Source organism: Bos taurus, chromosome 7 (assembly GCF_002263795.3).
Source record: "Bos taurus isolate L1 Dominette 01449 registration number 42190680 breed Hereford chromosome 7, ARS-UCD2.0, whole genome shotgun sequence".
In the NCBI taxonomy this organism is placed as follows: Eukaryota; Metazoa; Chordata; class Mammalia; order Artiodactyla; family Bovidae; genus Bos; species Bos taurus.
In genome coordinates this window covers 51,655,785-51,668,450 of record NC_037334.1, presented here as the reverse complement: position 1 = coordinate 51,668,450, position 12,666 = coordinate 51,655,785, and the positions used below count along the sequence as shown (strand labels likewise).

At 31.0% G+C, this 12,666-nt stretch overlaps 1 protein-coding gene across 6 annotated transcripts in view; it reads right to left on the bottom strand.

Annotated features, from left to right (window-relative positions):
* Positions 1-12,666, bottom strand: part of ANKHD1 (ankyrin repeat and KH domain containing 1) — a 105,269-nt gene that overhangs the window by 47,749 nt on the left and 44,854 nt on the right. For 3 of the 6 annotated variants that reach the window (XM_059888754.1, XM_024995216.2, XM_024995217.2), the window contains exons 10-11: positions 11,325-11,434; positions 1,339-1,395 (exon numbers count right to left, since the gene is read on the bottom strand). In XM_059888754.1, coding sequence (XP_059744737.1) covers positions 1,339-1,395; positions 11,325-11,434 — 167 coding nt within the window. Of the gene's footprint in view, positions 1-1,306; positions 1,396-11,324; positions 11,435-12,666 lie in introns of those variants that run through there. The other 3 variants (XM_024995218.2, XM_005209497.5, XM_024995219.2) reach the window with 2 other exon arrangements.

The following is a 12,666-nucleotide window of genomic DNA, read 5'->3' as shown; positions in this document are numbered from 1 at the left end:
GAGGCACCATATTAGTGCTTGTATTTAGCTCAGTTTCTAAAAACATGTAACAAAGACAAAAACCAAGTTCATTCAGTTTGGATGGAGGAAGGATGATAATAAAGCAAAGATGAGAACAGAACTCAACAATGATGCAGAATAATCTACAGACTCTACAGTATAGACAGCAGAGTCTCTACAGACAGATAGCAGTGTTTCAAAGTATGGAATATAAAGGACTTAATGAGAATCTCCTGGTATATCATCTAAAGTGCAGACTCCCCATTTCAGAGCTGCTGAATCTGAACCTCTAAAAGGAGGGCTGCAAACCTAATTTTTAAAATTATCCTCCAATAAATAATAATAATAAAAATCCCAAGTCTTAAGACTTACAGCTAGAGATAGATTTATAATCACATTTCCTTTAACAAACCCAGAGAGAAAGAAATAACTTTATGTGAACTAACACTCAGTTTTACATTCTTGACAGGAGCCAGAGTTACTACATAAACTGAGCAAAAGTTTACATTTTCATCTAATATTTTGTGAAAGAAATTTATTTACTCTATTCCAAATAGAATGAATATATAACAACTTCTTGTTCCAAAAGCCAATAAAGGTGATCCTTAACAAGCATTATGATTAAAAGTGGCTTGATACTGAAAAATTTATTTTAGATGGCCTAAATTGTGATACAATCACAACTCACTCTTAATTTAAAAATTAAGTACTGCTCCTGAGTGTAAACAAATCTCTCTGAATTATAATGGATATTAAATTTGCTTGACTTTTAAAACCATTAGGGCAAAAATTCCACACATTTTTTTCAAAAGAAAAGAAATGCTTGTTTATAAACAACAATTTCAGAATGAGGCTACATGAGAGGATATTAAGAAAATTTTAATTTTACAGAAATTAGGGCATCAGCTAGTAAATGTGTCACTATTTTTTGTTGTTGTTGTTTGAGGATTATATAAAAAATAATCCACTGTATCACTCTAAATCTGAGTTTCAGACTTTTGTTGAACAAAGCTGAATACAAAGGGCTTTATGACTGAGGGATATCTTAACTCTCTCAATAAAGGAGAATGCAAAAGAACTATCTGAATAGGAAAAACTATTTTCACCTAAGAGGTTTTTTAGGAATACTACATAGATGAATACTAAGGAAGCAAACCTCTAGTAATATAAATCTCTTTTTATTGGAACTTCATAATCTTTTTCAATTGAAGAGTATTTCCTTTGTCACCCAGCAGGGTCCTGGAACTTCTTGGCTGGAATTCAGATACCCAGAGTTCTGGTTACCTACATCATCTATTCTTTATGTAGTAGCTTACAAGCATCAAAGGCCACCCTCACCTGATGCTTGGCCGGATCTATGCCCTCCAAAATAGTCTTCATGTCCTCCTGCTTGTCCTGTGAAAGGAAAAAGAAGAACTCACGGATCTAATTCCAAAAATGAAAATCACATTTGGCCATGAAGACCTTGTGACTGGTACTTCAGGTGCTGGGCTTTGTTAACTTAGGATCTTCAGCTAAAAAGATTCCCATATATAGAGACCATAATCTCATGAACAGAGTATTATTTCTTTAACAGCATGATAATATGGTCTCTACCAATATAATTTTAACATAAACCTTAACATATGCAGACATAATTCTGCTAAATGTCTAGAATTCATACCTTTGTCTTCAAATACAACTAAAACTACAGGAAAAAAAGAGCAGTATCTTAATATCTAACCAAGGGAAATAATTAAATTGAAAGATCTGTGAATATCAGAAACTGAGAGAAAAAGTAGGGAAAGTATTGTAAGATGATTAAACAGTTCTGTAGTACCTCCTCCTCCCATTATAAATGCAGTCAGTCCTCACACTTCAACTAAAACAGGAGACTTGAAAGAACTTGAGAGATGGAATATCTGTATTTTCTCTAGATCTTAGACTCCAGATAGGAAGAAAGTTCTTGCAGATGAGACAGGAATATAGCTGAAGAAACAGCAAGGAGCACTGCAATCACTGACCAGAGTCAACTATATCTCCAAATAAAAGAGATGTGGCCTAGAGAAATCTTCACTCTAAGTCACTCCTACCTCCTACCCTGGAAGATGTGCTTACCTAAGAAGGTGCATGCTCCTATGGCAAAGATTTAGTGAGAAAATATTCTGAGACAACTATATGATATGAAGAAGCTGACTGTTAAAGCTCACTTGTTCTTCCTTTCTCATCCACATATGAGTTTCAACAAAAACAAGTCCCATTCAAATATGAATAGATAAGCACAAAGTATCCAACACAGAACATATTAAGAAGTTCTTAAAAAAACAGAAAGAAAATTTAACCCAAATATTCCCTACACTTTCAAAAAATTAAAGGGAATACAAATGCTTTAAACAGTGGGACAAAGTGATATAACAGCAAGAGGAAATTTAAAAGTGAGTTGGAAGAGCAGAAGATACTAAGTAATGAGGAAACCATGAAAACCACATTAGAAGCAGCGACAACTTTGCAGAAAAAATAGGGCCCTGATGGATGATCCCTATTAAGAAAGAATACAGAGGAAAAAAAAAAAGAAGTGAAAAGAATCAGACATAAAGATAATACAAATAAGGGAGATTCAATATATGGATAATAAATGTCCCAGGAGAAAAAAGAATAGAAAAAGAAGTGTTCTATAGAAGAAGAAAACTGAAGAAGAAGAAAACTGGAAGAAGGATGATACTAGAAGAAAACTGGAGAAGGATGATAAGGAGGAGAAAGAAAAGGAGAAAGGAAAGAGGATGAACTAAAATCTTCAAATAGAAAGCATTCATGATTTTCCAGGAAAAACTATTATAAAATAATACACACCAAGATACATCCTGGAGAAATCATAAACATTTAATATAATGAAAGAATCTTATGATAATCCAGGCAGAAAAGAAGTCGCTTACATATACTTACATACACTGGAGAATATTCTAGCAGGCTTTTGCAATATTTAATACCAGAAGATAATAGAACAGAGGGCTTAGAATTTTGAGAGGAAAAAACCCAGTGATTCAATAATTCTATATATGGCTACATGGTGGGTCAGTGGTAAAGAATCCGCCTGCCAATGCAGGAGACACACAAGACGCGAGTTTGAACCCTGGATTGGGAAGAGATTCCCTGGAGGAGGAAATGGCAACCCACTCTAGTATTCTTGCCTGGGAAATTCCATGGACAGAGGAGCCTGTTGGGCAATAATCCATGGGATCTCAAAGAGTCAGACACAACTTAGTGACTGAGCATGCACGCACGCACATTCATTTATAAATACAACAAACAATAGTCCTAAAAATGCAAACACCTGTAAACTTTTTTTGGTGGAGGAGAGTAAATTCAAAACAAAATACTAATATCAGCCAGCCAAAACTTGAGTCAAGTTCAGGAAATCAGGAATTCAGAATCTATATAATATGAAAGACTAGTAAGGTAAACAATGAATCCACCTAAATATACAATTAAACAACTTTGAGAAATAGGATCATAAAACAGAACATAAATGTTGTAAAATCATAACAATGTAAAAATAAAATAACTCATGAAAATTCTATAATGTAAGACACAATCTCCTCTTCAGAATGGAGTTAATAAATATTGTCTAAATATTAGATTTTTTAAAAATCAGTTTTTTAAAAAGAAAGTAACAAAATATTTCAAAATTTGCACTTGTACATGATGTCTGAATACTTCTCCAGGAAATAACTTTATATCTGTGTTTTACATAGTTCACCAAAGCTTTGGGAGCAATTAGTGAGCAGCTAACAGGGCTACTTGGAACATTGTGATTTTTTAAGATAAAAGAAACATGGGGGCTATGATCAGAGATTAGAATATTAAATTATAAAAAAAGAAAGGAAGGAAGACAGAAGAAATCTAACTCATTTTAAGGAGAATTAAGAATCTGGAGACCTCGACTGCTAATAGAAGTGTAGACTGGTTCAGCATTTTTGAACAATTTAGCAACAGCTATCAAATTTCTAGATGTGGACCCTCTGATAACCAGCAATTTCACTTCTAGGAATTTACCCCTATAGATAAACTCACAAAATTAGCAAAGATATATAAATGTACATAACAATATTTGGTGTAGCACCATTTGTAATATTTAAAGATTATAATAACTCAAATGTTTATGAATAAGTAAGTGGTTAATCAATTACACAGCACACAGGAAACCTGTGAAAAAGAGTGAGAAATCTTAGGGATTGATAGGAAAAATATTATATTAAAAAGAAAAATGTTTCAGAACAGTATACGTGATAACAAATCTATTCATATAAAAAAGAGACACAGCTCACAAACACAGAATATATACATGCTTGGGTGTACAGAAATATCTAGAAAGACACACAACATACTGCTCAAGTTAAAAAAAAATCTTATGAAGATTTCTATTTTGTAAGATTTAATACAGATAACAAACTGATCTTTCAAAATTTTTGTCTTTTAAGATAAGTCCATATCAAATCTTAATTTCCAGAAGTAAGAAACCAGAGGGTGCTAATATATCCACATTCAAAATACCCAGTTTCCACTAGTTCAACTATTCTAGGAAATCCTCCCCCAAAGTTCATTTGGCTGGTAGAATAGTCTAAGAAAAGCCAACAGAGGTCAGAGAGCTTACTTTCTATGGTTAGGGAGGAAAATCAGTGACAGGCCACTACAATATATTCAAGGGGCCCAATTTACTCAGTGCAGAAGTGCTTCAATTTTTACTCCAATGTTAAAAATAATAAACCTTAAAAGCTATGATCAACTCTACAAAGAAAATCAGTATAGTAAAAACCAATTTTCTATTTAAGTAAGGAATTATACAAAGCACTAAGCATTAATTAGAGTATGTATTTCTTTCAATATGTGACTTTTCATCATATCTATATAAAATATCTCCAGAAGAATAGAAGGAAAGAACAACCCTGATTGCTAATAGAGAGGAAAACTGGGTGCCCATGAGACACTTTAAAACATAACAAGTTTTGAACCATGTAAAGGCATTACCTATTTAAAAAATAAGAAAAACTACAACTGATTTGCGTAAGACCAACTATTACTCAATACGGCAAAGATGCAGAATTAGCAACATTGTGTACCTACTACACTTCTTTAGGTTGGTTCTACTTATTTTCTTTGATACTGCATCTATAGCAGATTATGAACATAAAGAAAGAAACCATGTCCTATCTTATCCCTGGAAAAACTTGTCTTCCACCCTTACTTTCAAGATGGTGAACATCTTGAAGCAAAACAGTATTTCTAAATTCCCAGCCACTGAATATGTATCTTAAAGAAATTTTGAAAAGTTTGAAGCCACATAAGATGAGAAGAGGATGTAACAAAAGTTTATTCTGCTACCTGAAATAAAATTTAACTGAAGGAAAAGAAGAATAAATTCTTAATTGAATAATTCCAAAGATAACTGGAGAGATTTTATTCTTAAGGAAACAATTTACTTAAAAATTCATGTCAAGGAAACTCTTCCTACTTCTTTGACAGTATTTAAATAGGAAAAAATATTGAGAGTAAAAAGACAGGGTGGAAGACATAATGATTTAGCATTGTATTGCCAAATAATCCTTACTGGGGTGGCCTTGCCAAGTTACTGTATTTTCTAGGGATTGGCAACTTTTATCTATTAAAATATTTTATAGTAAGCTAAATCTGCTAATTATTAACTATAAACACCATCCAAAATTAAATAATTTAATACATTTAATATACACAAAGATTTCAAGAGATAGAATCATTTGTGTAACATATCACTGCTCTTAATGATGAGTCGCAACTAAAATTTCATTTTCTTCAAGAATCCTATAGCACTTTACACATTCTTGGGCTAAGCACTCATCTAGTCCATTCAATACCTCCAAACAAGTAGCTGCTTAACTTGTTCTTTAAAAAAACATAAAATTAGATTCCTTAACACACATCATTAAAGATCTTCTGGTCCAAACCCCTCATTAAAAAAAGGAAAGGGGGGAGAAGAGGAAGAAAGAAAAAAAAAAAAAGCCTAGGGAGTCTCAGTGATTTGCTAGCACATTCAGCAGAACCAAAGAAACAATATTTACATGACTTGGGTAAAATAGTCCAGAAAATAATACTAGATTTCATTTTACAGATGAAATTATTGAAGCAACTATTTACTTAAGATCAGTGGTTTTATGGCTATAATGAAAATTTAGGTCTTGTCTAATGTTCAGAGCATCTCTAATGAAGACTTTTTTCTAAATAACCTAAGTGTAGCCCTCCATTTAGATACAGGATTACAGGGTGCTTTCTGCAGGTACTTCTACCTTTTAGTTGATTTATTTTCAAACAGCAATGAAGGCCTATAACATGCTAAAATAGATCATAAAAAATCTTTACATGAATACAACTAGAATGTATTTACTTTCTCTAACATCTATGTCAGTTGTTTATTATGGGAAATACTACTTGAGTTCCTCTTCTAAAATGAAAGGCCAAGGAGCTGGAGACAAGGAAGGAATACTAATTTATATATTATTCTCCCTTTCCAACCTTAACTTTGTGAAGGAAAATTCTGTAGATGACAAGTATTTCTTTTATGTTAACAAATGTATCAAAGCTTTAGTGTTGAAATTAACATGCCATGATGAAAATAGAAAGATTCCACCATCTTCACAAATGGTTTGAAAAACACAAACACACAAAATCAATGTAACTCTTCACAGACTTCGACTTATAAGTAAGTACTGGGAATGTATTATACAATATGGTAAATATAATTCACACTGTATGTTATATATGAAAGCTGTTAAGAGAGCAAATCCTAATAGATCATGTGACAAGAAATAAATTTTTTTTTCTATTTCTTTAACTTTGTGTCTACATGAGATGGAGGAGGGCATGGCAACCCACTCTAGTATTCTAGCCTTAGAATCCCATGGACAGAGAAACCTGGTGTGCTATAGTCCATAGGGTTGGACACAACTGAAGTGACTTAGAACACACAGTATATGAGATGATATATGTTCAGTAATTTATTATGATAATCCCAAATTAAATTTATACAATGTTGTATGTCAAATGTATCTTAATAAACCTGGAATAAAATTTTTTTAAATAAAACACAATAAAAACTCCTATATATAGAGATAAATATATATATTTTTAAAAATATATATAGATAAATATATATATTAAATATATATCTCTCTCTCTCTCACTTAAAAACAGAAAAAACAATACTGACATGTTAACCAACACAGTGTTGCCACCTAAACATACTATTATTAGGGCCTTTGTAAACTCTGACCTGACGCAGTCATCTCTCATAGACATGGAACAACTCTCTAACAATAAAATGGTTGGACATGGAAGCCAGGAAAACAAAGATAACAAAGTAAGTCAAGATTAAAAGTAATCTTTTAATCTTTTAAAAGTAAGCAAGCCAAAAAATGAGAAAGAAGCAGAATAGTGTTTTACAATCCAAATTATACTGTTGAATAGTTCATGCAAATTCTCCACCTTGAACATAAAAGTAATAGTGAACAGGGAGCTAAAGGACTGTGGTAAAAGAAATCAAGCCATGTAAGTGCTTTAGCTGAAGTAAGCTATCAAGATACGAACAAGAATGAAACATTAAAACTCTGAATTCTGGTCTAAAAACCAGTAAATAGGGAGAAAGGCCTAGAGTAACAACTATACAGGACACCAGGACAGTGACTCAAAGACTATGGAACTGAATCAACTTCAGTTTTTGTTTTTCTAATACTGTAGATGTTGATTTTAGTTTTACTTTTTACTTTTTGGCAGCACAGCTGTGGGATCTTAGTTCCCCAATCAGGAATGAAACTTGTCCATGTATGCCCCCTGCAGTGGAAGCGTGATCTTAAGCACAGGACCACCAGGGAAGTCCCTCAACTTCAGTTTTGAAATGGTATTTATTAGTTATTTTTTGCCAAGTAATTGAGTAACAAATTTGTAAGGACACTGATAGTATATTTCTTTTCAGAGAAACAAGATTAGTTTTCAAAGGCAGGTGTCTTCTCTTTTTTAAAAAATTCCTTTTAGATTTTAAATATATTACAGAATGCTAATGTTTTTTAATAAAAACTTTCTTACAATGGATTTACATCATATTATACCTGTCATTATATCAAATACTAAAAACAAATTTGGGCCCAATAAAAGATGCTGTGCTGAGAAAGTAGCACATAAAGGAATACTATCTTTCAGTATACAATGATTCCCATTACAGTGGTAACAAGAGGTACAAATAGCAGGGAGATATGGATTAGGTGATTTGTTCAAGGCTCTCTACTTATTGAGTAGTTAAAATGATTCTGCATGTTAATAGGGAGAATTTTCAAAAAACTCTGCAATTAACAGACAGTTTTTATTTCATTTAATTTTTGATTTCTAAAAGGAACATTTTAAATGGCTTATTTAAGACTACTAATCTCATTCAAAGGTTTTTAATAATGGACTATTGACATTTATGTAATTATTACAAAGTTAGACAAGTTACATATCAATTCATAATCTTCTAAATATGATGGATATTCAGTGGTTTTTTTATTAAAAATATCTATAAATACTTTTTCATTTTAAATATTTTTAAAACAAGAAAAAAATCAAACCTCAAATAACTAAGATTCAAATGAGAATATGCACATATTTTGAGGATCCACCTGAAAAGCTCAAGTATACCATCAGTTCTGGCTGAAGATTTTTTTAAAAGCATTAAATAAAAAACTGTCTAGATTTCCTTTAAAACTAAGTTCTAAAGTATACCTCCTAAACAAGTAGAGTGAAAAGCCTTAAAAACTCCCAGTTTCATCTCAGAAAACAATAAAAGGAATTCAAATAGTTGCATTACATTTTTATAAAACTATAATTAACATCCTGATTCTAGTATAGAATATTTTAAAGAATGAGAGACAACAGCTTTTAAGCTCCTTTAAAAAACATATAATAACAAAGCCTTGAATTGTGGCAAAAGTTAAGCTCTAAAAATCTAAGAAAACATGAGGTTAGTCCAGATTGAGTTTCAAACACTGACTTGTGAGTTCTTATTTAAAACTGAAGGTAAAAATAGTTACCCACAAAATGAAGATTCTCAAAAAAAACTATTTACCTTAAAGAACTACCAAACCTAGACATCGAGAACACATCTATGGGATCCAGAAATGTTAAACAACTCAAGTCCATGCAATAGGAGTATAGAGTTTTTCCAATTCCAATCCACAGTCCTAAACAGACACTAGGAGATGACAGAAAAGAACGAAGGACAAGAAAGATGCTGCCTTTTTAGGTCCAGTTAGCAAGAATTATCAGTCATTTTTTCCTCAGGATTCAAGGACTGATCTGCCTGCACTTCTTGTTTTTCAGTAGGTCGTTCGTTGCCCACCTCTGGCTTATACTAAATCCTGAAATTATTTATAGGTTTTAAATATCAAACTTACTATACTTTTCCAAACTTTCCACATTTTCTATAAAGAACAAGAATTGCTTTTTACAATCAGGAAAATAACATTAAAATTGAAATATCTTTCCCCAGACAGCAAAAGCATGAAACAGGAACAATTTTTTTTCAATGGAAAATTATATATGAAATAATTCAAAAGTAGAAAAAAGGAAAAAGTTATGCACATGAAATTATTAGATCTAATAATTTACAACAGTGAAATATAAAAAGTAAAAGTTCAATAATAAGTGAATGATGATGGCTCATCAACTTGATGGAATATTATGGACAAGTTACAAACATAGAGAATATGTAGGAATAAGGAAAAGATTATGATAGAACACACAGCTGGAAATTATAATTTAATTATAATTACATATAAATGTGAATACAAAGATGGTTTATAAAGTAGAAAACAATTATGTTAGAATAACAGCATTAGCTCTGTACTTAAGATAAATATTTATCTAAGCCATTTTTTAATCTTATATTTTGAATGTAAACATATGACAAATGAAAACCTATCTGCTTGTTTAATGAAATTCTTCTAAGGAACTTTAATCACAAGCAACTGACCTAATTACAGAGGACTATAAGACATTTAAAAATATTTCATAACAAATTTTTAACTGTCAAAATCAGTAAGTTTTGCTATACTTTATACTGCATTTAACAGGTAATTTTTCTTTTTCCTATTTAATATTTTTAGAAGAACTCCTAGCAAATAAATTAAGGAAGTGACTTTGCTATGGAAAAATGGAAGAACAATGAATTTTATAAGAATTCAGAGGATAAGAATATTAAATTTGCTTCTAGTATCTAAGCTTTTATGCTCTATCCTATTGATTTCAAGTGATCAAATACTTCAATTCTTAATTTTTATAGATGACCCAAAGCAACTCTTAAGGAAGGCAGAAGATTAAGATCTATTTAACATACCTGTCATAATTTTCAAACACAAAAATTACACCTCTTAGAAATTCTAACTGGCAGAACCTCATTAATGAGAATGAATGCTAGTGTTATCATTACCATAGTTAGTAGTAGTAGAAATCATGATAAACAAATAGCATAATTACACTATATTCTTATTTTAGTTAATAACTATTTTCCACAATGTTCTGAGGGATTTTGGGAGGAACTGCTGTTACAAGAAATGGATTAAAAGACAATACTTAGAAAGTTTTCTCTATATAAGGGAAATTAGTAAAGTTGATTGTCTACAACATTTATTAACTATGTGTGCCTCACATAGATTTTTAAGAAATACATAAAGGAATTGTGGAAGAAACCTCAGAAAGCAGTTTAAAATACTCTCACAAAAGGCAAACATTTCAGCAAGAAGCATAAACCTTCTAGTGGATATTATTCTACAATTTCCCATTGTTGTAAGGATTATTATACTTATGAACCTGCCATCTAATTTGAAACTTTAAAAAGCCAAAATAGAAGATATTAAAATAATAGAAAAAGAATGAAATGCTCTATAATGTTGTTAGGAAGATGACAGTAGTTTTATTTTAAATGTCTAACTGATTAGAAAAACATAAGAAAATCACTCAGTGATTTGAACGGTTATTCTATTCTATAAACAAATCATTGCATTATAACTCATACAGGGCAGTTAAAAAGGTTCAGGAATGTTAAATGGGACTGGGGTGAGAGAAAGAAAGAAATAAATGGTTTTACCTAGAAAAAAACAGTATGCCCTTTTAAAAATTATTTTCAAATACATTTAATAAATGCAACAACTAAGAACAAGTAGCCAGATTTTCAAGTTATTTTATATAAAGCATGCGAACTATTGATCTGCTTTACTAGTGTTTTCTAAATGTTAAAAATAAAGGAATTAACATTCATACAAAAATATGTGAAATTAAAAATCTCTTACTAAATCGGCCCCTGCTTGAAGTAAAACATCTGCAACATCCGTGTGTCCATTTTCACAAGCGTAGGTTAAAGCTGTGTCTCCTGTTGCTGTTGTAGCATGAACATTAGCACCTGGCAAGCAAAAAAAATTACACATTTATTCTGTGAATTTTAAAATTATATTAGATAATTTGATTTTATAATTTGGTGAAACTCATAAACTCTAAATATGAAAACATCAGAATATATTTTAAGAATCCTAATTTTCCTTTAAAAATGCTTTGAAAAAATGCTTTTAGCCATAAAGAAACTATACCAAACAACTAAAAACTATAATAGTCTGTCTATATATCCCCAGTAAGATATACTCTAAGAAATAAAAGAGCTGCTAAAACAAAAAATACAAAAAATATAAGTTTTCAGAAATCATATCGGCAGTAGTTTTAGTTTCTTCTGAAAAATTTTATGAATACTTTTTATGATTACATAAAAAGTGATTCTCAAGCCACGAGACAGTTTCATAAACTACCCACTTCAAATTAGCAAAAGTTGCTAAATGTGAGAATTAATGGTGACATGATAGAAAAGACAATGTCAGGAGCTCTAAGTTCGAATATTGGCCCTGTCACTTATTAGCTTGATTTGCTTAGAGAAGCTATGTAACATGATTGTACATTAGTTTTTGTATCTATAAGATGTGTGTAATATTTCTTAATAGACCAGTGGCCAATGGTAATTAATAGAGAGAACACATGAGCTGAGCAGAATGTCTGATATCCAGTGATTTCTTAGTTAACATTATTTATTCCTTTTTTTAAAAGTCCTTTAACAATACCATGACTACTTAGAGGGATGTGGGAAGAATGAAGACTGGTGAAGAAAGACTCTTAAATAGGACACAGACAATTACAGAAAATAATGAGAGAACAGTAACTGAATAATATACATACATATACTATCTATAGCAAATAATAATTTTTGAGCCAAGGAAGAGGTCAGCTTGTATGGTTGGTTTGTGCAATGGTTCAAAATCTAAACAATCATTCAAACCATTAATGATCTGGATTAATAAATTATTTTAATAATAATTCAAAGGAAAAATTGATGCTGGTTATAATCAAATTAACAGTGAAAGCCCAAAAAGGATCGATAAAGTTTTGCTAATATTTCATTTCCCTTTATACATTAATTTCCTTATACATCAAGTTTTAAACAATTTACTAGACATGGATTTAAAAAAATTACTTTCAAAGGAAATATAAAGGCTTACATCTGCCTGGATCAATATATATATATCAATTTTTTGATATATTCTTAACTTGCTCTATATAAAACTATATGTAAAAACACTGATTTCTTACTAC